This window comes from Arvicanthis niloticus, chromosome 7 (assembly GCF_011762505.2).
Source record: "Arvicanthis niloticus isolate mArvNil1 chromosome 7, mArvNil1.pat.X, whole genome shotgun sequence".
NCBI classification, from domain to species: Eukaryota; Metazoa; Chordata; class Mammalia; order Rodentia; family Muridae; genus Arvicanthis; species Arvicanthis niloticus.
Window position 1 is genome coordinate 11,511,775 of NC_047664.1, and position 24,428 is coordinate 11,536,202.

Consider the following 24,428-nt stretch of genomic DNA (forward strand, 5'->3'; position numbering starts at 1 on the left):
CGATAGTCTGATAGTCGGACTGAGAGACACAAAGTGTCCCTTTAAAAAATACTTTTGCCAGCCTGTTACAGAAACTTAATCCATTCTGCATTAGGGCAGCTGTTGTTTTGAGAGGAGAGGAGGCGGGTGAGGGCTCTGCTGTCTTGAGTGAGTTACTGTCACAAAGGAGCAGGTTAGGTATTGGAGAATCAGCCTGCCTCTGGTTTAGGCTTAAAAGCCATCTTACAGTAAAGACAAACTAGGTTTATTCCTGCTTATGATCAAACCTCTGTTTCTCAGAGATAGAGCTAAGCCCCACCTGTAACCTTAACTACAAATGGTTCTTTCAGTGCTGCCTGTGACTGTTTCAGGAATGGCAGTCGTTATCTTTTATAACCATCTGCCACATTTTACAATACAGGGTAAAATGAAAGGGGAAAAAAGTCGTCTTTAATGAGAAAGAGAGGGAGGGGGCAAAGTCTTGAGCTCATCAGGAGTCCACCCCTAAGATGAATGCACGAGCTTGACCCTTCCTCTCTCATTAAAGGGAAGACGCCTTTTTTTCTTTCATTTTACCCTGGGCAGTAAAATTTCCATCCTCACCAAGTGAAAGCCCCTAAATTTTGGCTCAACTTCCAGAACCCTATGCCTCTAATTGTTTACTTTTTTAATTTTTATTTTACTTTTTTAAAAAATTGGATATTTTCTTTATTTCCATTTTAAATGTCCTCCCCTATCCTATCCCATCCCTCCTCCCCCTGCTTCTATGCGGGTTCTAATTTGTTTTCCAAAATAAATTCTTGAGTCTTGAGCATCTGTTTTAGCAGCGCAAGAATGTACCACAGCATAGCGCTCCCACTCTCCCGCTCTTCTCTATCTGTACCTCATGATTTTGTTGACATACGATGAATTCGCAAACGACAAGCTCTAACGACTTAATATGTTGCTGCTACAGTTATTTTGAAAACAGTGCATTTATTTATATGTTTATATTACTGGGTTCCCTCAGAGAGAGTGCAAACACTGCCAGCACAGGGATTAGAATCCTGCACCCCCTGTAGCATCAGCACCCCAAAGAGTGTACTCAGTAATGGTGGTCGAATGAGTCGGTGAAAACTTCCAGAGCCAACCAGTTCTTCTCCCCGGGGAACAAAGTGTTAACCAACGCACCTTGGGGGCGTGTTCATTTCCTAAAGGCTCAATGGCTGGTGGGTGGAGCTTTCAAACAAACCTGAAGGATTGCGAACTCTTGTGTAACAGCAGCTTTCCGGAGTGCCAAGAGACAAGATCCTACAAGAATAAGGTGAGTGTGTACGTGTGTGTGTGTGTACACAATTTTGCTAAATCTACTGCTTATAATCAGCACTTGTTTTAACTTTGTGGTTTATTATCTCAAAGTTTGTTTAGGCCAAACAAAAGGCACAAATATTTCTGCATAGTAGATAGGTGATTGGTACAGTCTAGAAGTCTTGATAGACTGTCGTCTATCTGATAGACTGATAGAATGTCTAGGTCGTTTTCTCCGACAAGCAAATAATTAAAAGGCAGGAAAATTTTCAACTGTAACAGGTAGCAGTGAAGAAATCTCAAACCCTGCAGACAGGGGCAGAGAATCAGCAGCTGAAGAAAGGGGCTCAGAGGAAAAGATCTGCAACGCAGACACCGCAGAATCTAAAAACCCTTGGTCTCTTCTCGAGGGCTGGATTTGTTTGTTTGTTTGTTTGGTCTCTGAAGAACTTTTCTCCCCTAATTTAGGGTTGGTCAGTTAGAAGAAAAGTTGTTTCTTTCACCTGTAACTCTTGTGTAAACCAGCCCTGATCCCGAAGCCTAGAACTTGTTGAGTTAGTCCCTCAGCAGTGGGCCTGCTGGTGGGAGACAAAAGCCAGCAAGGCCGTTTTAAGGGGCCAGGCTTTTGTCTCAGCCAGGAGGGTGTAGAAGAAGCCAGCCATTTTGGAAGTTCATTGTGTTTATTACATATCCATGGCCCCTCCCCCTATCTGTCTGCTTACTGAGGAGTCTAACTCCTAGTCTTTCATGTTTCTGAAGAAAATAGCAGATGGACATCTATCCAATGGACAGGCTTGCATTGTCTGTGCACACTAAAACACCCTCACATATTATAACTTCATATATTATTCGCATATATATAATAACTTCAAAAGGAAATACATAAGACTTTTTTTTAAATCATTTTGTTTACATTTCAAATGATATCCCCCTTCCCGGTTACCCCTCCACACCCGCCCCATGCCATCCCCCCCTCCCCTTTGCCTCTATGAGGGTGCTCCTCTACCAACTCACATACTCCACCCCTCACCACTCTAGCATCCCCCTATGCTGGGGCATCAAGCCTCCACAGGACAAAGGGCCTCCCTTTGATGTCAGATAAGGCCATCCTCTGCTACATATGTATCTGGAGCCATGGATCTCTCTTTGGTTGGTGGTTTAGTCTCTGGGAGCTCTGGGTGGTCCGGTTAATTGATATTGTTCTTCCTATGGGGTTGCAGTCCTCCTTCAGCTCCTTCAGACCTTCCCCTAGCTCTTCCATTGGGGTCCCCGGGCTCAGTCCAATGGTTGGCTGTGAGCATCCACATCTGAATTGGTCAGGCCCTGGCAGAACCTCTCAGAGGACAGCCATACCAGGCTCCTGTCAGCAAGCCTTCTTGGCATCAGCAATAGTGTTGGGGTTTGGTATCTGAAGATGGGATGGATCTCTAGGTGGGGCAGTCTCTGGATGGCCTTTCCTTCAGTATCTGTTCCGTTTTTTGTCCCTGTCTTTCCTTTGGACAGGAATGTTTCTGGGTTAAAAATTTTGAAATGGGTGGGTGGCCCCATCCCTCAACTGGGGCCATGCCTATCTACTGGGGGTGGTCTCCACAGGTTCTGTCTCCCCTTTGTTGAATATTTCAGGTAAACAGGGCTGGTGAGATGGCTCAGTGGTTATGAGCCCTGGCTGCTCTTTTGAGAGGTCCCGAGTTCAATTCCCAGTAACCACATGATAGCTTATAACCATCTATAAGGAACTGATGCCCCCTTCAGGCAGGTGGTTGTGTATGCAGCAGAGCACTCATACAATAAATAAATTTTCCAGGACCCAGTGGGGATGACATTAGCCGAAATACATAAGACTTAAAGTGGGGTTTTAACTGAATTTGAATTTTTTTTAAAGATTTATTTTATTTATTTTATGTATGTGAGTACACTGTTGATGTCTTCAGACAGCAGGAGACGGAATCAAATCTTGTTACAGATGGTTGTGAGCCACTATATGGTTGCTGGGAATTGAACTCAGGACCTTTGGAAGGCAGGCAGTACTCTTTTTTTGTTGTTGTTGTTTTGTTGTTTTTGTTTTTTCGAGACAGAATTTCTCTGTGTAGCCCTGGCTGTCCTGGAACTCACTCTGTAGACCAGGGTGGCCTCGAACTGTGCTACAGAGATGGCTCAACTGTTAAGAGCACAGAGGACTGAGATTCATCCCAAAACCCACATGGCGGCTCACCACACTCAGTAACTGCAGGCCCAGAGGGTCTGACATCCTTGGGCACTGCACACGTGGTGAACAGACATACACGCAGACAAAACACCTATGCACAATAAAATTTAAGAAAGAAATGAGAAGACCTGCCCAGATGGAGTTTGGGAAACTGAATGTAGAGTGAGAATTCAATCACCTGCCCTGGGGGTCAGCAGTCAGCATGTAACCCTTGTCTGTTCTTCCCATGAACTGGGTCAACATGGATCACCAGATCTTGGGTCAGCTAGCATAGGCACATGCATGAAACCAACCCCTCCAAAAAGCTCTCTGCAGCCACACCACACTCCTGGGGGACACAGCTTCTATGGGATAGAGGCTCTCACCCAGGTGCTCGTATTAAGTATCTCTTCCCCATCTTTCATACTCAAAAACTAAACTTCTTATTAATTGTTACGTTCACAAAACACCAACAGTTTATGGTTTATACACTTGCTTAGATGAAAAGGTGAAGCCAAGAAAAAGGCTCTAATCTACCTAGGTCCTTGTAGCTATACATGAATAAACAAAGCCAGCTGCCATATGGTATTTAAAGGCTGGGGCAAGTCTGAGAAACAAACCAATAAACACCTTACCAGAGGCTGCTTCTTCAAGAATCCCTGCACTTCATCTTAGCACAGCTCCCTGCAGGAGCAGGGCCAGAGGGAAAACTCCAGTGTTTGGATCATTTGGGTTAAGTCTTCTGAAAACATGGAGTAGACACATTGACAAACAATGGCACTCTTTGGCTGGCACATGCTTCCTTTTTATGTAGGTAAAAAAATAATTGAGATTTTCCTAGGGAGAGTGTGTGTGTGTGTTAGAGAGAGAGAGAGAGAGAATGGTGTGCATGCATGAGCACATGTGAATGCCCAAATACTAATAAGTATTTGGAACTAAGCCCTGCTAAGAGCTGAACTCTGAATGGGTCCCTGTGGCCTAACTCATGTAGCAGTGCGCTTCCGTTTTCTAGAAGATTTTGTGCTTCTTTTTCATCTAAACTGTCACCCCTGATGGCTGCTTTCTGCTCAATCCCGCTGAGCTGTGTGTTGGGCTCTGCGTTGAGGAGGTGCATACAGATAGACATTCTGAATCCTTATGGATGGGGCGCAACTCCCAGGGTCGCCATACAAAGAGTGATGAACTAGCTCTATGGAACTGAGTACACACTTGAACAACTCTTGAGAAGAAGAAACCAGAGTTGAGAAGATGAGTGTGGGTCAGAATGCTCGAATTTGAATGAAATCCAGGACAAACTGTCTTTTGTTCTCACCAGATTCTGGGGACAAAATCAGTATTTTTACTACACTTATTTTTGTTCACTCTGACAATGTACTTTAAACAAGGAGATAACTAGGTTTACTTTTTGAAGGATAAACGGACTTGGTTTTCTATATTACCAATCTTTAGATTATGCTAAAAATTGTTGAATCAAGAAGAAAGGATTAGAAGACCTGCTTTAGGCACTATCCTGTTATGTTGGGCAAATTTACATGTGTATACAATCTCTGTGGGCTAGCTACGTTTCCTCCCACCTCCACAACTTGACACAAACCAGGATCATCTGGGAATATGAAACACTGAATTAAGAAAATACCTCCATCAGATTGTCTGGCCTGTAAGGAAGTCTGTGGGATGCTCTGTCTGTCTGTCTCTCGTTCTCTTTTCTTTCTCTCTCTCTTTCTTTCTTTCTCTTTCTTTCTTTCTTTCTTTCTTTCTTTCTTTCTTTCTTTCTTTCTTTCTTTCTTTCTTTCTTTCTTTCTTTTGAAACAGGGTCCTTCTGTGTAGTCCCTGCTATGTAGACCAGGGTAGCCTCAAACTCACAAGAGATCCTCCTGCCTCTGTCTCCCAAGTGCTAGGAGTAAAGTCAAGTTCTAGCAAATTCAGCTGGGTCATTTTTATTTTCTTGATTTAGGGTTGATGGGGGTGGGGCAGCCCACTGTGGGTGATGCCACCCCTCTCCACATGGTCCTGGAGCCTTACCAAAACAAAAAAAAAAATTTTTTTTTTATTTGTTGGTTCTCAAGTCCATTCTCTGCTTCAGTCTTGACTTGGCTTCCCTCACCTGACTGTGATCTGGAATAACGTAAAGCAAAGAAACTGTTTGCAGTCAGTGTTTTTATCATAGCGACAAAACACGAACAGCAACAGAAAGCAAACTAAGACATTCTGTCAGGCTCTGTTCAGTTCCTGTAATGCTGTATTATATGTACCCACACCACATATGTGCTTGTGCATGTGTGTGCGCATGTGTGCATGTGTGTGTATAACCCAGCACTTCATGCTTGTGAGGCCAATAATGGGATATTTTGTCTGTTTGTTTGTTTTTGCTCTAGTGACACTATTTCTTTTAGTATACTTAACAACAAAAGAACAATAATTTTTTTCTTTTGGCAGAAACCTTAATCTCTATGTGTGAAGTTGATCTGATTGGTCATAATGTATTTTATCAAAACATATTTAGGAACAGCATGACTAATAAAGCTTTCTACAGACATAGCAAAGGCTAAATAATTCCGCTAAATGGCACTTGGAAGTGTGTGCTCATGCCCCCTCGCCTCTGCCTGGGATGTGTACCACTGTGCCCAGGTATCACTTTATGTTTCGTGTACGAAGATGTGATTAGTGAAAAAGATAGCGCTTTACATGTTTAAAAATAATTTAATTCAGAATTTTGTATTTTACAGATTTACTTTGCACAATTAAAGTTTTGCCTGCATGTATGTAAGTGCACCACATACATACAGTGCTCCAAGAGGCCAGAAGAGGGCATCTGATTGCCTTGGAATTGTGAGTTACAGACAGTGTGAGGTGCCACACGGTCCTGGGAACCGAACCAGGGTCCTCGATAGAGCAGCAAGTGCTCATAACTGTGAACCATTTCTCCAGTCCTCTTCCTAATTTCCAGAACATAAATTTCCCCCTTAGGACAGGTTTTAATGTGTCCCAGATGTTTTGTTGTGTGTATTTTAATTTTCATTTGATTTTAGGTATTTTTGTAAATTTCCTTATTGATTATTTCTTTGACCCAGTGGTTAGTAATGTGGTTTTTAATCTCCACGAGTTTGTACAATTACTAGGAATTCGTTGATTTTAGGCTTTATTACACTGTAGTCTGGTAGACGGCATGGAGTTATTTCAATTTTTTTTAACTTTGTTAACATTCCTTTTGTGCCACAGTCCATGGACTATTTTAAAGAAGATCCATGAACTGCTGAGTAGAATATGAATTTTTTGATGTTTGGGTGGAATATTCTGTAGATATCTGATAGGTCCATCTGATGTGTGGTGTCATTTAATTCAGAAATTTCTGTTTCACTTTTCTCAAGATGACCCACCTATTGGAGAAAGCGGGTAATGAAGTGAGCTCCATGGTATTTTCTTTCTCTTTTTGTTTTGTTTTATTTATTTGTGTGTGTGTGTGTGTGTGTTTTATTTTGTTTTGTATTTTGAGACGGAGTTTCTTTGTGTAGCCCTGGCTGTCCTACACTCTGTAGATCAGGCTGGCCTCAAACTCACAGAGCTCCACCTGTGTCTGCCTCCTGAGTACTGGGATTAAAGATGTGCGCCACCTACCACTGCTTTAATTTTGCATTTTCTAACTTGTCTTTATGATTAATATATTTTATGCTATTTCATAGAGGTCTTCTTACCTGGAAAAAAAAAATAAAGTCTTATGGCAGCAAGTGAACATTCCCCAGTTCCCACTGAATAATCCAGTTCAAGTAGGCCTGCCTCTTTGCTGGTGTTAGAAAAGACTTTTTTTTTTCAAAGATATTTATGAAGTCATTATCTCAATTCCTGGTTCCTTTCTCCAAATCTGAGACAGTCTCAATAATTTGATGCCTTGGGTGTGGCTGGTTCTTTAGTCTCAAGTTGTGAGTGACGACGTTTACACAGCATAAATAAACCAAATCATTTATGCACATTTAAATGGCTACTTCTTTGGTTTGTTTGTTTGGTGGTTTTTGGTTTTGTTTTTCAAGATAGGGTTTCTCTTTGTAGTCCTGGCTGTTGTGAACTTGCTCTATAGACCAGGCTGGCCTTGAACTCACAGAGATTCCCCTGCCTCTGCCTCCTGAGTACTGGGATTAAAGGGGTGGACCATCACTGCCCAATCCCTAATGCCGTGTCCCAGCTGTAGCCACCTGCTCACAAGGCCAACTCCTTATCCCACGCTTCTGTGCATCTCATGGCTTTTCCTCTGTTCTACGCATCCATGCAGGAGCTTTGCTCACCATCTTTCATCTTGGCTGTAAATGGAGGTGAAACATACGGCGTGTACGAGGTTGTTTTCCAAACATATTTTTTACTGCTGTCCTTTAGGAAACGCTGAACCAGGAATCATGGAAGCCAAACCCAAGCTCTACTACTTTAAAGGCAGGGGAAGGATGGAGTCGATCCGCTGGCTGTTGGCTGCGGCTGGAGTGGAGGTCGGTTCCTGGTTGGGGATGTAGCTTAGGTCCCATCTCCTCCTCATTCCCTTCCTTTCCACCTGTTTTTTTAGCTAAGAAAAAGGGGAGAGATTACAGTCATGAGGTGCAGGGCCAGAGGGGAGTTGAGCGCCTGGGATAGTCTGAGGCTCCTAGAGAGGAAGTGACCTCAGGGGAGGATTAGCTCACTTCCTCCACTGAGAGTGCTTGTTTTTCCTGAGGCCATTTAACCCCTGCCTCAGTACCTCACTCATGGAATTCATGGCTGCCTGCAGGAGCCCTGGCCCAGGTGTAAGATCTGCTGACTGCCTCTTACCTTGACCCCAAACTCTCCTCATGGAGGGAAAAATCACTGGAGAAGTCTGGGGCAAAGACAAATGTTTGAAGTGAGAGAAGATCTAGTTGAGGCGAAGCAAAAATGGAGATCAGTGCGTTTGGGGATCCTAGTTGAACTGCCCAGATGTCTTCTTGTCCCTTTCTATCCCTTTAGACTCATCCAGATACTTATTAGTATTTGGGCATTCACCCACCCCCTCAGCCACACCCACCCACTCCCCAGCCACATGTATCCCAGGATAGTTATGCCTGCATCCCAGGATAGCTAATGCCTGCATCCCAGGATAACTGTGTCCGCATCCCAGGGTTATGCATGTAGCCAACACATCAGTAGACGACAATATGTCACAATGTCAAAAGGTTGGACATCCCTGAAAGCTAATTTCTAAATACACACCCCATCACACTCATAGTGGGGAACTGGCAGCTTTGTGGTTCCTTTTAGATTTTATTCTGAAGGCCGTAAGACATTTCTGGACAGTATCAGAATCTTTCTCCCTGCTTCCTATCTTAAAGTTATAACAATGTCTGTCTGTCCTCAATCTAGTTTGAAGAAGAATTTCTTGAGACAAGAGAACAATATGAGAAGTTGCAAAAGGGTGAGTCTTGGTTTATCCAACACTGTCTTATTGGAAAAAGTAAAAACTTGTTTCTGGAAATATTCATCATACAGAACACAGGTCTCAGGAATGGCAGCTACTATCAGAAAAAGATAGCCATTCCTACAAACTCCGACTGATTAATCCCTGTGTTCCTGATGCAAACGTATGATCTCTGTATGAGCTCTGTAGCCTTCGGACATATCAAGTATCTGAGCACACTGGCCTCAATCAGCATAGTATATGTTCCCTAGTTCTGAGTGGCTCAGCACCCAACTCTCTTAAACAATTCTTAATATTGTCTTGGCGTCTGGGAGCAGGGTAAGGAGACTAAGTACCCTTTGTGCTTCATATCTATTTTTCTTGGTGTTTTTAATAGATTTATCAAATTTTGGCACAAAGGATAGAATTCAGCCTAAACCATATGTAGTTGTTACTTTTAAATCTTATTCTCTGACAGTTCTATTCATATATATAAATTATTTTGATCATGTTTCTCCCTCCTCATTACACTCTCTTCTCCTCTCTTCTTCCCACTGACTGTTTTCTTCTTCTGCAAATTTCCTTCCTATTTTTGTCTTTTTTTTTTTTTTTTAAAATCACTGAATTTAGTTAGAATTGTTGGTTGGGAGGTTATTTACTGGGCAATTTTCAAGTTGTTACACCACTGAAAAATATGATTCCTTTTCTTCCTGTATCTATTAACTATCAATAGTTCCTCAAGGAATTATGGGGCCTTAAAGCCCTTCCTCTATCCATTGAATCAAGTGAGCATCATTAGAAGTCAGAGAAACAGGGTGTGGTAGAGCGCATCTTTAATCCCAGTGCTTGGGAAGCAGAGGCAAGTATCTCTGAGTGTGAGGCCAGCCTGATTAATGTAACAAGTTCCAGAACAGCCAGGGCTACAGAAAAGCCCTGCCTCAGAGAGAGAGAGAGAGAGAGAGAGAGAGAGAGAGAGACAGACAGACAGACAGACAGACAGACAGACAGACAGACTATGGCTATCAAAATGCACTAGCGAAGTGGTTCCAAGCTTAAGCACTGTCATGAGGCCAATGTGCTGGTATTAATGGAAATATAATGAGAATATATTCCCTTCTGCACCGTGATTATCTACAAAGACATTCTAATCCCAGATTACAATGGTCACCAATGGACTACATACACAAATGGTGTTCTCATAAGATTATTCTAGTGACTCTGTAGGCATCTTAGTTTGTGTCTGTTCACTCTACTGTGTCCATATAAGGACAAAATTACCTAACACATAAACTTCAGAATGTTTTCCTTCTGTTAAGCAATGATAAACTAGAGTTATTATAAGTAGTCAAAAACTTGCTTTTGACTCACTTTGATTACTGGTATTGGTTTATAGCTACTATGTCCTTTCATGCTTTCAAATCCAGCTAAATAGATATTGTTGTTAGCAATAAGACACTGAAGCTCAGATGAGAAGTTTGTTCAAACATGCATCACTATAGTGGACTGAAAATGATATTGAACCCAGGACTGTGTGTGATGTGTTCTTGTTGCTATGTCTGTCCTTCCTGCTGTCATGTTTTCCTATAAATTATGTGCTTTTAAAAGAATGCATACTCTCAGACTTTAATCCCAACCCAGAATACCAAGGGCAAGGGATTCTTAGCGATCTTTCATGCCAAATGCCCAAAGACTTTTACACAACTTAAGCTTTGAGAACCAGAAATGCTAGCTCTGTGTGTGTGTGTGTTGTGTATAGATAGACAGATAGATAGATAGATAGATAGATAGATAGATAGATAGATAGATACTTATATATGTATGTGCATGTATATATCTATATGTATATTAGAGTAAACATAGGAAAAATCTTTTTAAAATTGCTATTCTCCAATACACAAAAGTGCATGAAGTAATCAAAGCTCAGATTTGACACAAAACAAATGGTTGTTATTTCTTTATCTACTGGGGTTTGTCATTCGTCCTTATAACTGAAAACTAAAAACCATCCAGTGGACTTAGTTGGGTCATCCTGCAGATGGACCACAACCACTGAAGCCACTGAAGATGAGTGTCTTACCCTCTCTTTCACATCCCAGATGGACGCCTGCTTTTTGGCCAAGTACCTTTGGTTGAAATGGACGGGATGCTGCTGACACAGACCAGAGCCATCCTCAGCTACCTCGCTGCCAAGCACAACTTATATGGGAAGGACCTGAAGGAGAGAGTCAGGTATTTTACGCGAAGGTGCACATGACTGATTCAGCAAACAAGCCTTAAACATTATACTGCTGATCAATTTTACTATCAACTTGGAACAGATTTCACTTAGCAAGCACTTGTCTATCAGGTTCTGGGTAGCATCTATCTGGTCTAGGCTGGAGTTATCCCAGCCAGACTCAACCATATGTCTACCAACCTGTAATTAGCCAGGTAGCTCTGGATTTGAGTATTGGCCGATTGTTAGTTCGGGAGGAATAGGTCACATATCCACATCCAGGCGTTCTAACCTCCTCATGATATGTAGACAGTTCTAAGAGTGGAAGAATGTAAGTACTGTAAGCTTTGAACCCAGAACAAGTCCCTCGTGTTTCCACCTTACTCCTTAGTCAGTCACAAGGACAGTCTGGGAAAAAGACCCGTAAATGAAAGGACCTGACAGGACTCATCATAAATACAGGAGGATGAAAAGCTGGAAGTTTGATGGGTTTTTCTTTCGCTGTGCTGGATCTGGCTAAGGACAGTTGGATTATTAAACCAAATAGTTTAGTTTCATGTAGATAAGTAGACTTAAGGCCGAAAGAAAAGGTAAAAGAAAAAAAAGAAAGAAAACTTAATCTATATTTGGGGCTAAGTAAAGGGTCCCTAAGATCTCATCATAGCAAACATTGAAGTGACAGAGTGGCCAGTGCAAATAGAAGTTACAGTAGTAGAAAATCCTAAGTTCCATTATTCAGAAAACAGAAAAAAGTCGCATAGGAATGAACAAAGCTCAGAAGCCCAGCAGCCGACCTCTCCATCCCCACACCTTTCTCCTTAAAGCAGATGGCAGGAGGAGTAATTCCACAGCCTATAAGTACCATGCATTTTCATTGTTATGATATATAGCCCCCTAAGACAGGGTATTTCTGTGTAGCCCTGGCTGTCCTAGAACTCACTCTGTAGATCAGGGTGGCATCGAACTTGAAATTACACAGATCACCTTCCTCTGCCTCCTGTGTGCTGGGATTAAAGGCATGTGCCTCCATCTCCTGTCTTGATGTAAATTTTTTATTAAGTGGGTAGGGGCTTTTTGTTGTTGTTGTTTTATTTTATTTATTTTTATAATCATCATAATCCCACTCTCCATGTGGCAGATTTCAACATATAGGAACCTATTACGTTTCATATATCCTTTCATTCATTACATGTTTTTAGAGCCTCTACTTTCTCATCTTGTTAGATCTGGCTTGCAGTCCAAAGGTTCCTTTCCAATGAGACTCTCTGGTGTGTTTTCAGGATTGACATGTATGCTGATGGCATCCAGGACCTGATGATGATGATTGCTGGGGCTCCATTTAAAGCCCCTCAGGAAAAAGAGGAAAGCTATGCTTTGATAGTGACGAAAGCTAAAACCCGTTACTTCCCAGCATTTGAAAAGGCAAGCTTGGGGTTGGAGAGGTGGCTCAGTGGTTAAGAGCACTGACTGTTCTTCCAGAGGTCCTGAGTTCAATTCCCAGCAACCACATGGTGGCTCACAACCATCTGTAATAGGATCTGATGCCCTCTTCTAGTGTGTCTGAAGAGAGCAGTGGTGTACTCATATACATAAAATAAATAAATCTTAAAAAAAAAGGTAAGCTTCTATACCTCCTGATATACAGAATATTTAAGAATCAGATCTTTCAAAAATCTAACCAATAGACCAGTAGATAAAGACACCTGCTCTCAAGTATGAGAACTTGATTTCAAATTTGAGGACTCTGATGGTAGAAGAAAAAAACAACTCCTGCAAGTTGTCCTCTGGCCTCTTCATGCATGCCATGGTACATTCATCCCTCCCTACATAGTCATACAACATAAAATAAATGAAAATATAAAAACAGGCTGTATCAAAGCTTTCCTGCTATAGGGTATAGGGTCTGTGGTATTTTGAATGAGAATGGCCACCATAGGTGCATATATTTAAATATTCTTTTCTTAAGTTTTGAACCTGTTTTAGTTACTTTTTTTTTGTTTTTTTTTGTTTTTTTTTTTTTTTTGAGACAGGGTTTCTCTGTATAGCCCTGGCTGTCCTGGAACTCACTCTGTAGACCAGGCTGGCCTCGAACTCAGAAATCCGCCTGCCTCTGCCTCCCAAGTGCTGGAATCAAAGGCGTGCGCAACTGCCTGGCTAGTCATGATGTCTTATTATAGCAATAGAAAAGTAACTAAAACTAAATGGTTGCGCACGCCTTTAATTCCAGCACTTGGGAGGCAGAGGCAGGCGGATTTCTGAGTTCGAGGCCAGCCTGGTCTACAGAGTGAGTTCCAGGACAGCCAGGGCTATACAGAGAAACCCTGTCTCGGAAAACAAACAAACAAAAAACAAAACAAAACAAAACAAAACAAAAAACCATCATGACTAAAGCAACTTATAGGAGGAAGAGTTTATTTGGGGCTTACAGTTTCAGGGGATTAGAGTCTATGTATGACCATCAGGACAGGGAGCATAGCAACAGGCAGGCAGGCGTGGTGCTGGAGCAGTAGATAAGACCTTACATATTAAGATACAAGCTTGAGATACAGAGAGCTTACTAGGAATGGTGTGGGATTTTGAAACCTCAAAGCCTGCCCCAGTGACACATCTCCCCCAACAAGGCCACACCTTTTAATCCTTTCAAATAGTGGCACTCTCTGGTGACCAAGTATTCAAATCTATGAGCCTAGGGGGCCATTCTCGCTCAAACAACTACAATGTTTATTGTGTTTAATTTGTTTGAAGATATTATTCAAAAATGTAGACTGCGGACAGAAACTACATTCATCGTCACAAAGAGGTGTAAGAATTGGTTTCATGACTTTCCACCCAGTTTCTCAATATAAATAAAGCTATTTTCTTTTTATTTATAGATAATTGTGGTTATATTGAAGATATTTATACCACCATTTTATCACTTAGAAGATGTTCCAAAGCAGAATTTCTATGTAACTACTATTTGGCATTAGCAAATGTCAGTCCTACTATTTTCTTGCTTCAGACTTTTTTCTAATCATTACGTTTTTTTGATTTCAAGTTTTTAAAATAATTGTTTTATATGTATATTTTGCCTGCCTGAATGAATGTCTGTGCATCATGTGTGTACACAGTAACCATGGAAACCAAAAGAACTGTCAGATCCCCCGGATTCTGGAGTTACAGAAGGTGTATGGGCTGTGAATCACTGAGACTTTTATCTAGAAGTTTCCCAAGTTCTCATATATATTATCCCCTCTTGGTGGCGTGAACCATCGTTTATGTATTTGCTACTCGAAGCTGACTCTGGTGTCTTTTTAAATTTGCTTTCCACTTGGTATGGAAAAATTAACTTTTTTCAAGTTTGGCCTTCAATTCCACTGGTGACTTATTTTGTGTCCCAGCAGCCAGGCTCTTGATACTTGTAGCTCCCACGTCTCTGTCCTGGTAGGAAGAGTTTTCCTTCACTTCCCCCGTGCTTTTCAAAGATGTCAGTCAGTACTTCGCCACACAAGGGCCTTGATAATCGCTGACCCTTTCCCAAAGAGTGCATCCATTCATGGTTCGTGCTTGAGGGGTGGCTTCATCCTTTCATGCCAGGACTGGAGATCAATTAAACAAACAAACAAACAAACTTCAGCGAACCTCTCAGTACAAGCATACAGATAGGCAAATCATCCTTACTTCCATGTAAGTATATATATATTTTTTTCGCCTCTGTAGATTTTAAAAGACCACGGAGAGCCTTTTCTTGTTGGCAACCAACTCAGTTGGGCAGACATACAGCTGCTAGAAGCCATTTTGATGATTGAAGAACTCAGTGCTCCTGTGCTGTCCGACTTCCCTCTGCTGCAGGTAGGATGCTGGCCAGTGTGGACACATAGCCCAGAGAGATGCAGCTCGAGCAAAGCCTGCAACAATACACGCCTCGAAGCTGGACTTAAAACTTAAGAGAGACCATCTCATAACGCATTGTTACCTTCACTCCGGTCCTTTGTTCTCGCTTACACTATAGGGTCTGTCAGGGAATGAAAGTCTGTATGATGGGGAAATGGGGATTTGAGGTTCCAATATGAACACTTAAACTGCTGGGGCATGCAGCTCACAGGTGAAGCACGCTGCCAGCATGCACGAGGTCTTACTTCAGTCCCTGATAATTGCAAAACTATCAGGACTTTTTTTTTAGTACTCTGAAAAAAAAAAAAACATTTTTACTCACTGAAGCAAGAATATCAGTCTTTTGTTCATCCCTCCTGGCTCCTGTGAAATGGTGCTGCTTGCTTTTAGTTGTCCTGATGTTGGTTACATCGCCTCAGCTTGTGGGGAAGAATCCCACGATTGCCACACTTACTTGGCCCGTGCTCCAGCTCCTCACATTTCTCTTAGAGAAAACCACTAGGCTTTGTCTATTGAGAACAGTGTTTCTAATTAGTTTCCTCTAATTAGTTGCACTGGAAATATGAATCACATTTAACAGCAGACTCCATGCCCAGCAATCGATGGCCAACACAAAAACCTAATGGTATTTTTGGAGGTTTTTTTTTGTCTTGTTTTGGTCTCATATTGCTTTATCTGGGCCTCATTACTGGTCTTTTGCCTATACATTATGTTTCAATTTTGAAGTTTTATGAGTTTTTGTTTGTGTGTGGGGGTCTGTCTGCATGTGTATGCGTTTCTCTTGCTATTTCTTAGTTTTTTTCTTTTATTTGTTTGTTCTTTTTGCTTTATCCCTGTTCGTTTGTCTTTTATTTGCCTTTTGTTTTCTTGAGAGAGAGAGAGAGAGAGAGAGAGAGAGAGAAAGGAGATGTGGTGTTGAATAGGGTGAGGATGTGGGAGGGTCTGAGAGGAGAAAGCTAGGGATGGAAAAGCATAGTCAGAATATCTTGTAGGAAAATCACCTCCTCTTAGGACAAAATCCTGATTTCCTATGGTTGTGACAGCTACTGGGCCCCTCACTTCACTACTTCTTGTTTCAGGCATTTAAGACAAGAATCAGCAACATTCCTACAATTAAGAAGTTCCTGCAACCCGGAAGTCAGAGGAAGCCACCTCCAGATGGCCACTATGTTGAGGTGGTCAGGACCGTCCTGAGGTTCTAGTGGCAACATGCTTTAAGGTGGCTACTGCAAGGATCCAATCACAGCGTCACTATAGGCCAGCTGCATAGGCCAGCTGCAGAACATTCCAGAAGAAAGGTGTAGATCCCAGGAGTAAAGGTCCTAGAACAACAAAATCCACAGTGACCCACAATGACAAATGCCAATTAAATACAGTGTACAACTGTTCTTGTTGGTGAGGTGTTTGCTTTGTTTTAAGCTTGTCAGCTATGGATGACAGTCTACAAATGTCATGAAACCAGAGTTCCTTGTGAAGAAGTGGTAGACAGACAGACAGAGAGATGTATTCAGGACATTGAGCTAAAGGGTGTCTGTATAAAGGTCAGGACTGTATAAAGGTCGGGTCAGTGGCGACTTAAAAGCAGAGGATCACTTCAATATCTACACTGGTTTCTGAGAACTTGGGATTGGAAATAGGTGCTGGGAATCCCTGTGCTGTCTAGCAGCCCTGTGTTGAAGTGGGAGCAGAAGCGATGTCTGGGACACTGTTCTGAAACCCTACTAAAGAAAAACACCTTGTACATCAGGCAGTTCTCTTCCAGCCACAAGAGCCACGGAAGCTCTGGTTTTACTTTGCCTAGACAATCTCAGAGACCAGTGGGACCAACACAAAACCAGTGAATAGTTCCTTATTCAAGCTGAATAGAAGCGTCCTCAGCCTTGATGCGCTTTATTTAAGTGTTACTATTATTCTCTCAAGCCATGCATGAAAGCTGGACCACACAGGGTTCATTTGATGGAAACGGAAGAGGTGGGAGTGCTGCTGGGACTTGTGGTGGCTTCTGGTCTAGAGAAAGCTCCTGCCGGTGGTTTGGAAAATGTGATTGCCAGCTCCAAACTCCTCCTAGGACAGCCCATCTGTTCTTAAAAATTACATTTATTTGTTTGTGTGTGTGTGTGTGCGCATGTGTGCGTTCGCGCATGTGTGCATGTGCCTGCATGCATGTGTACAGGCATATGACATAGAGTGCATGTGGAAATTGAGGACAACTTTCAGAAGTCACCCCGAGGGTTGAGCTCTGGCTGTCAGGCTTGTGGGCAAGGACCTCAACCTGCCCAGTATCTTATCAGCCCCCACTCCTGTCATTTTCTGATGTGTATCATGCCCCTTGTGAAATAACTTAATGATTTGGATTTCATTCCATTTCTGTAGGCCTACCAAGGATCACGACTGCACTAATGTTACACACCCTGCTCCACTCATCCCTCTTCCTTTCTTCAGATGATGGGCTGATCAACAATTATGACAGCCAGGCCCCTCTGTATACCCAGCCCTGGTACATGTTAACCTGGGCCCCTTCCCCCAGAGTGGTACTCTGTAGTCATCAGCTTTGCTGTAGGTAATGGATACATAAAGCAATTACTTTACTGGGCCTGTATCCCTTTCATCATCTTGTCAATGACAAACTTCCAACCACCGTAAGCCAGGGACCATGTGCACCTCCTGATTCTTCCTTTGTGGTTATCTTTGGCTCCACTGCCTGGATGTTGAGTGGAGCCTCATCCAAACCCTCAGGAGTTCTTATTGGTCTCTAAGGAAAAGTGAACTTTAGAAAACCCAGTAGCATTAGGGAGCTTTTGAGGCCCCACTTTCATCCCTCCACTGCTAGAGTCTGAGTTTTGGACAGAGAAGAAGAACAGAGGTACTGGGTTGACATGACCATAGGGATGGCTATTGGAACAAGGAGGTCCTCAGTTCTATTTGAAAAGGTAGTGGCATAGCAATTTTCTTGCTGCCATTGGTTCCTATCTTAGTTAGCAATGGAACATGGTGAGCAAAAAGCAAGATGGAGAAAAAGGATTTCTTTGGCTTATGCTTCCACATTCATAGTCTATTACTGAAGAAAGTCAGAACAGGAACCTTAAGGCAGGAGCTGGTGCAGAGGCCGTGGAGGAATACTGCTTACTGGCTTGCTCCCCATGGCTTGCTCAGCCTGCTTTCTTACAGAACGAACTACCAGCCCAGGAGTAGGCTAGGCCCTTTCTGATCAATCACTAATTATAGCCTACAAGCCGGGCATGGTGGCACATGCTTTTAATCTCAGCACTTGAGAGGCAGAGGCAGGTGAATCTCTAAGTTTGAGGCCACCTAGTCTACAAAACAAGTTCCAGAACAATCACAGATATTACACAGAGAAACCCTGTCTCCAAAACAAAACAGGTCTACAGCTGGATCTTACAAAGGCATTAAGGCATTTTCTTAATTGAGCCACCTTCTTCTCCAATGACCCTAGCTTGCGTCAAGTTGACACAGACTTTCAAATGAATAGGTAATTTTGGGGGGCAAATGTAAAATTCTGGTCTCTTCCTCCTATGTTGATTGTCTCTAGTAGACAAGAGTTGCACACAGAGCTGTCATACTGAGTTGGATCCAGAGGATCTGCCTAGGACCAGATAAAGAAAACTCAGAGAATGCCCACCCCAAACACTGCTTCCTCAGCTTGCAGCCGTTCACATGCTATCTGACACATCTGGGAACAGTGTTTCCTGGACTCTTTGTTAAGGTATGAAGCTCCCCAGTCAGGTCTGGCAACTTCCACAGGGACAACTGGGATAGAGACATCTGAGTGTTTACTAAGGGACCACACCCTATGCGTGAGCTCTCAGGTTTCTCCTGGGCAGCTTAGCACCATGGATAGGCTGCATCTGAACGGCATCCCACACTGCTCTTCAAGCCTAGGCCAGGCAGGGTGAACATCAGGTGAAAGAGTGGCGTGACAATTACCGTCAGCTTTTTCACTTACTATACTTATGACAAATGACTTTCCCTGTGGCTTGGGAGGTTTGGAAGGGCACACAATGGGACCCCTACATGGCAACCACGCTCAGAAATTCATCTCATGTATAATGAGACTTACTTTAGGAACTTCCCACTTGAAGTGACATCTAGCTGGAAGCCCTATGGAAACCCCTCTCAATTTCTTTCCCCAAATACCCATGGAAGTAATCAGTGTAGATATATATGAGGCTACCATGAATCTTAATGGGAAATAACAATTTCAATGAAATAGGGTCAAGGCAGTGGTCCACTTAACCAGAGGTTACACTCTAGGGGACAATTGGTTCTCCCTCCCAGTAGCCATCAATAGCCAATAGCTACTTAGCTGGGTGTGTGACTTTGTGTCCACTTCCCCTTTCTCTGCTGGGATTTTGTCTGCCTTGAGTTTGCACAGGTTTTGCGCATGTTGCCAGAACCATTGTGAGTTCGTATATACAACTTCCCTGCTGTGTTCAGGAAACACTATTTCCTTATGATCATCCACTGCCTTTGGCTATTACAGTCTTTCTGCCCCACTTCTGCAATGATCCCTGAGACTTGGCGAGACTTTCCATTTGGGGCTGAGCGTTCTGTGGTCTCTTATTTTTTGCACCTTGACTAGTTGGAGCTTCTGTGTTATTTGTCACCTACAGCAAATAGAATCTTCTCCTCCTCTAAGTATGAGAGTTATACCCATACTTATATATGGGTATAAGTACTAGGAATCAGTTAATACTATGTTCATTTAGCAGCATCAGAGAGTTGGTATCCTCCTTAGAGACCTGTCTACCCACCAGTTCTTGACACGGTAATGGTGCCAGGGATGGGTTTCATCTTGTGGAATGGGACTTAAATCCAAGAAAGTGGTTGATTCCTCTTATGTTGTTCTTACCACTATGGCATAGGTGGGCCTGTCTTGACAAGCTGCTGTTGAGGTTTTGGGAATGGCTGGTGCACATAAGGACTACCTTTACTGTAAACCCAACAAGGAAGGCATAGTAGTATACACCAAGTTTATGGTCTTCTAAAAATGTTTTCATATCAGATTGCCAAAAAAATTTGAGAACAATCTGTTAAAAGGGAGTTTCACGCAAATAGCTAATAAAAATAAGAGAAAATTCATCATTAATTATACATTTTTCCAAGATGAAAATGTTACTTGCAATACTAGTCTAGAATTATAGGCACATTCTTTTATGTGGGGGTTCATATTGCCAACTTGACAGGGTCAAGGTGACAAGCCTCTGTCTATGCCCATGTGGAATTATGCTCGTCAATTAGTTTAGCTGGGTAACTATGGAACAGGAATTTTAAGAACAGCACACAGAATGTGTAGGGCTTCAGCGTGGGACAGAAGAGCCCTGGCTTTAAGCTAGAAGAAGGAACCCAATACTCAAGAGGTTAAATGTGGTCAAGTTTCCTCTTTGCTCTAAACTTCAATGCCCTTCTCTGCTAATGAGGTTCTATTAGCTACTGCCTAGGTTGTTTGTAGAAGGGAGAGTCACCGTTAGATATCACCGTGGATGATGAAACTGTGTGACCCACAACAAATAATCTAATCTCTAGGCCTCATTTGTGTTGTCTCAGCAAAATTTATATCCACCTTTGTCCCTGTCTTTGTCCCTGGCCTTTGGAAGCCCCATATTTGCAACTGGGAGAAGTTACTTAATAGAAAGATAATTTTGATAATGAGTGTGTACAATCAAAGTTCATATCCTACTGTAGCATGGCTTTCAGTCAATGACTAAGGAATTTCAGTGTTTTGTAATCTCTGGGTTCTGTGTTCCTAATTACTCATGGATCACCTATTAGTGTTAAATTTACTCTCCCTTTTTGACTATTGCATTATAATAAAATTAATTCCCTGGTAATGTACATCTTAATATGAGTAGAGTCTTCTTCTTGTTCTCCTTCTACTTCTTTCTCTTCCTCCTCCTCCTCTTCCTCCTCTTCCTCTTCTTCCTCTTTCTCCTCTTCTTCCTCTTCCTCTTCCCCTTTTCATTCTCCTTCCCCTTCTCCTTCCCCCCTCCACCCCTCCTCCTCCTCCCCTCCTCCTCCTCCTCCCCTCCTCCTCCTCCTCCCCTCCTCCTCCTCCTCCTCCCCTCCTCCTCCTCCTCCTCCTCCTCCTCCTCCTCCTCCTCCTCCTCCTCCTCCTCCTCCTCCTCCTCCTCCTCCTCTTCTTCTTCTTCTTCTTCTTCTTCTTCTTCTTCAGTTTTTTCAAGACAGGGTTTTTCTGTGTAGCCCTGGCTATCTGGAAACTCACTCTGTAGACCAGGCTGGCCTCAAAATCAGAAATCCGCCTACCTCTGCCTCCCAAGTGCTGGGATTAAAGGTGTGCACCACCACTGCCCGGCTAGAATATTCTTCTAAAAATCTTTTTACCATCTAACTTTGAAAATGCCAAATTGAATGTTTTGTTTTATGTTTAGGATCAGAAGGGAAAGTTCTTGCCATGCAAATCCAATGACCTGGGTTTGAGCCCCAGAACCCAGGTAAAGATGGAAACAGAGAACTAAGGCCATAAAATTTTCTTCTGACTGCCACATGCATGCCATGGCACACTTATATACACCAATACATAAAGTAAATAATTTAAAATGTGGATATTTAAAATATTTTGAGAGTGGTAGAGCAGGACACTTAACATCCACCGATGACCTCTGCAGGAATACACGCATGTATGTGCACCCACACATTCATATGTCTAAACACACATATATAAACATATGTGTACATACATGCGCGCGCACACACTGACATCATGACCTCTGCAGGAATACACGCAGGTATGTGCACCCACACATTCGTATGTCTAAACACACATATATAAACATATGTGTACACACATGCACGCACACACACACACTGACATCCATATATGACCTCTGCAGGAATACACACAGGTATGTGCACCCACACATTCATATGTCTAAACACACATATATAAACATATGTGTACATATACACACATACACACACACAAAGGCTACATAAAAGAAAACCATAAACTTATCTACAAAAGCAAGCATATCAGAGCTCTCAAAAGGAACACTAAAATTCTGGAAGGCAAATGATGTACTTCAAGCCCTGAAAGTATATAGCTATCCATCATAAATATTTATATACAAGAAAGACATCCTTTAAATTTGACGGGGGAAAAAATGACATTTTCAGAAGAGATCAAACTAAGGCAATTCACGATTACCACAGCAACGCTGCAGAAAACAGTACATTCCACTTTTCTCCCCATCTACAATCCACACCTCTTTCTTGTTTGAAATCCCTTTTCCTTTCTCATCTCCAATCCTTCCTATTATTTACTTCCATAGTGTAATAATCCCTAAAGTGTTTGGACCCCAACACTCTCACAATGTTCCCTCCTCAGTCATTTGGCACACTTTGTTTTCTGAGTTGATCTAACCCTGATCCCTATCTTTACACAGACTGCTTCCCCTCCTCACCTAATCTTAGTAACTAATACCCTATGTGCCACACTATCCTGGTGTTTGTATTTCAACAGTTATGAAAGCTAAGTGGACCATTGCTTTTAACTGGATAATACAATTTTTGCATGGTGTACACAGAAGTTGCAGTTACTTGAACTATTGCTACTCTATCTGGGAGTAATACAGGGATTATACCAGCTTCCAGGGACACAGAGACTGAAGATCTAAATTCTGAACCCTGCACCTCACATCTGCCACGATCTAGTCCCACTTAGACCTTTGAAGATCATCAATATGCATATGATAAATAGATTAAAAGAGAATGCATATAATTAAAAAAAGACAAAACCATGAGAAATTAGAGCAACAACATAACCCTAAATGAATAAATCCCAATATAGTAAGAATCAGGAAAAATCAGAGCAGTACAACCCCCCCCCCCAAAAATACTGATTCCACATTAATTCCCCCAAATTAGCCAACATCCAGGACAAAGGATTTAAAGAATGATTATAAGATTCTTGGTTGAGCTGCCATGCTCAGAGCATACTACGTTTTGTTTGCTTGTTTGCTTTTGTGCTTAAAGTGGGAATAAAGGACTCTTCCCCTGCTTCATGCTTTTGTTGACTGCCTATGCAGGTAAAGGCCATTGCCACCAAGCCAGATAACCTGAGTTCAATCCCTGCATCCCACATGGCAAGGAGAGAGCCTATGAGTTTGCTCTACATATCCTATGAGTTATCGCTACATAGAGATCAAGGTACAACTCTATGTGCACACCATGGCACTTGTGCACACAAATAATAAACCAATAAATTAATTAAGAGATATAATGAAAATGTGATTATAAGAACATTTATTGAAACCAGAGAATATATGATAAAATCCTAAGTGAAGTTAAAGACAATGCATATAAATAACTGAATAAAATAGTAAAGTCACAGCCGGGCAGTGGTGGCACACGCCTTTAATCCCAGCACTTGGGAGGCAGAGGCAGGCAGATTTCTGAGTTCAAGGCCAGCCTGGTCTACAGAGTGAGTTCCAGGACAGCCAAGACTACACAGAGAAACCCTGTCTTAAAAAACCAAAAAAAAAAAAAAAAAAAAAGTAAAGTCACCACAGGAAATGAAACAAGACTTAAATAAAGGGATTAAATATTAAAAATAATCCAATTGAAAATTTATATATGTAAAGTTTAGTAAATTTTTTAAAATACTCATTAAAACCTCATCAATAGAATACATTATATAGAATGGATTATCAGGAACAAAAGCCAACATAGATAAAATATAAATGTATAAATCAGTATAAACAAAAGAGAAAATGTGAACACTTGGGTTCTGTAGTATAAACCATTAGAAAACAAAATTTGGATCAGGGAGATGGCTCAGCAAGTAAAGGCCAGATTTACAAATCATGGATCTAGAAAAAGAAGAACAGGCTAAAGGCATAAACAATATATTCAGTAGAATCACATAGGAGAAAACTTCTCTAAACCCAGAGAAATAAATGCTAATCTAGACTCAAGAGACATAAAGAACAGATGGGCAAACAAAGGAAAGAACCTCCATGTTGCATTATAGTTAAAACACTAACATACAGAACAAAGAAAAATATTCAAAGTTGCATGAATAAAGTATTTAAGTCACATGCAATGGCAAATACATGAGAAAAACAATAGATTTTTTTTTTAAAAAAACAGAAACCTTGTAAGCAAGAAAATCGCTGAATAATGTATCTCAAGTGTTGAAAGACAGTAATTGCTAACTCATATTGCTATACCCAGCAAAACTATCTATTATAATTGAAGGATGAACTTACCATGATAGAAACAAACAGAAGGCCGGGCAGTGGTGGTGCATGCCTTTAATCCCAGCACTTGGGAGGCAGAGGCAGGTGGATTTCTGAATTCGAGGCCAGCCTGGTCCAAAAAAAAAAAAAAAAAAAACCAACAACAACAACAACAAAAAAAAACAGAAGGAGTCACAACCTCTGAAACAGCATTATAGTAGATACTAATGAACATTTTAGCTGAAGACAAAGATAAACACATCCATGAAGCTGCAGGAAATAATA

At 41.8% G+C, this 24,428-nt stretch overlaps 1 protein-coding gene across 2 annotated transcripts; it reads left to right on the plus strand.

Moving 5' to 3' along the window:
• The first annotated feature begins 1,160 nt into the window (after positions 1 to 1,160).
• Positions 1,161 to 16,316, plus strand: LOC117712654 (glutathione S-transferase alpha-4). Of its 2 annotated transcripts, XM_076937930.1 has the most exons (8): positions 1,234 to 1,282; positions 6,178 to 6,280; positions 7,817 to 7,923; positions 8,807 to 8,858; positions 10,937 to 11,069; positions 12,336 to 12,477; positions 14,755 to 14,886; positions 16,008 to 16,316. In XM_076937930.1, exons 3-8 carry the CDS (start codon positions 7,837 to 7,839, stop codon positions 16,128 to 16,130), a joined length of 669 nt encoding a protein of 222 aa, XP_076794045.1. In that variant the 5' UTR covers positions 1,234 to 1,282; positions 6,178 to 6,280; positions 7,817 to 7,836; the 3' UTR covers positions 16,131 to 16,316. The 2 variants fall into 2 exon arrangements, with proteins under 2 accessions (XP_034364605.1, XP_076794045.1); XM_034508714.2 differs by lacking the exon at positions 6,178 to 6,280 and having other exon boundaries at positions 1,161 to 1,282.
• The last annotated feature ends 8,112 nt before the right edge of the window (positions 16,317 to 24,428 follow it).

Coding starts and splice junctions, on each gene's coding strand:
- LOC117712654 (XM_034508714.2), top strand. CDS start 7,837: ATGGAAGCCAAACCCAAGCTCTACTACTTTAAAGGCAGGGGAAGGATG. Junction 8,859..10,936: donor ATATGAGAAGTTGCAAAAGG/GTGAGTCTTGGT, acceptor TTCACATCCCAG/ATGGACGCCTGCTTTTTGGC. Junction 14,887..16,007: donor CCGACTTCCCTCTGCTGCAG/GTAGGATGCTGG, acceptor TTCTTGTTTCAG/GCATTTAAGACAAGAATCAG.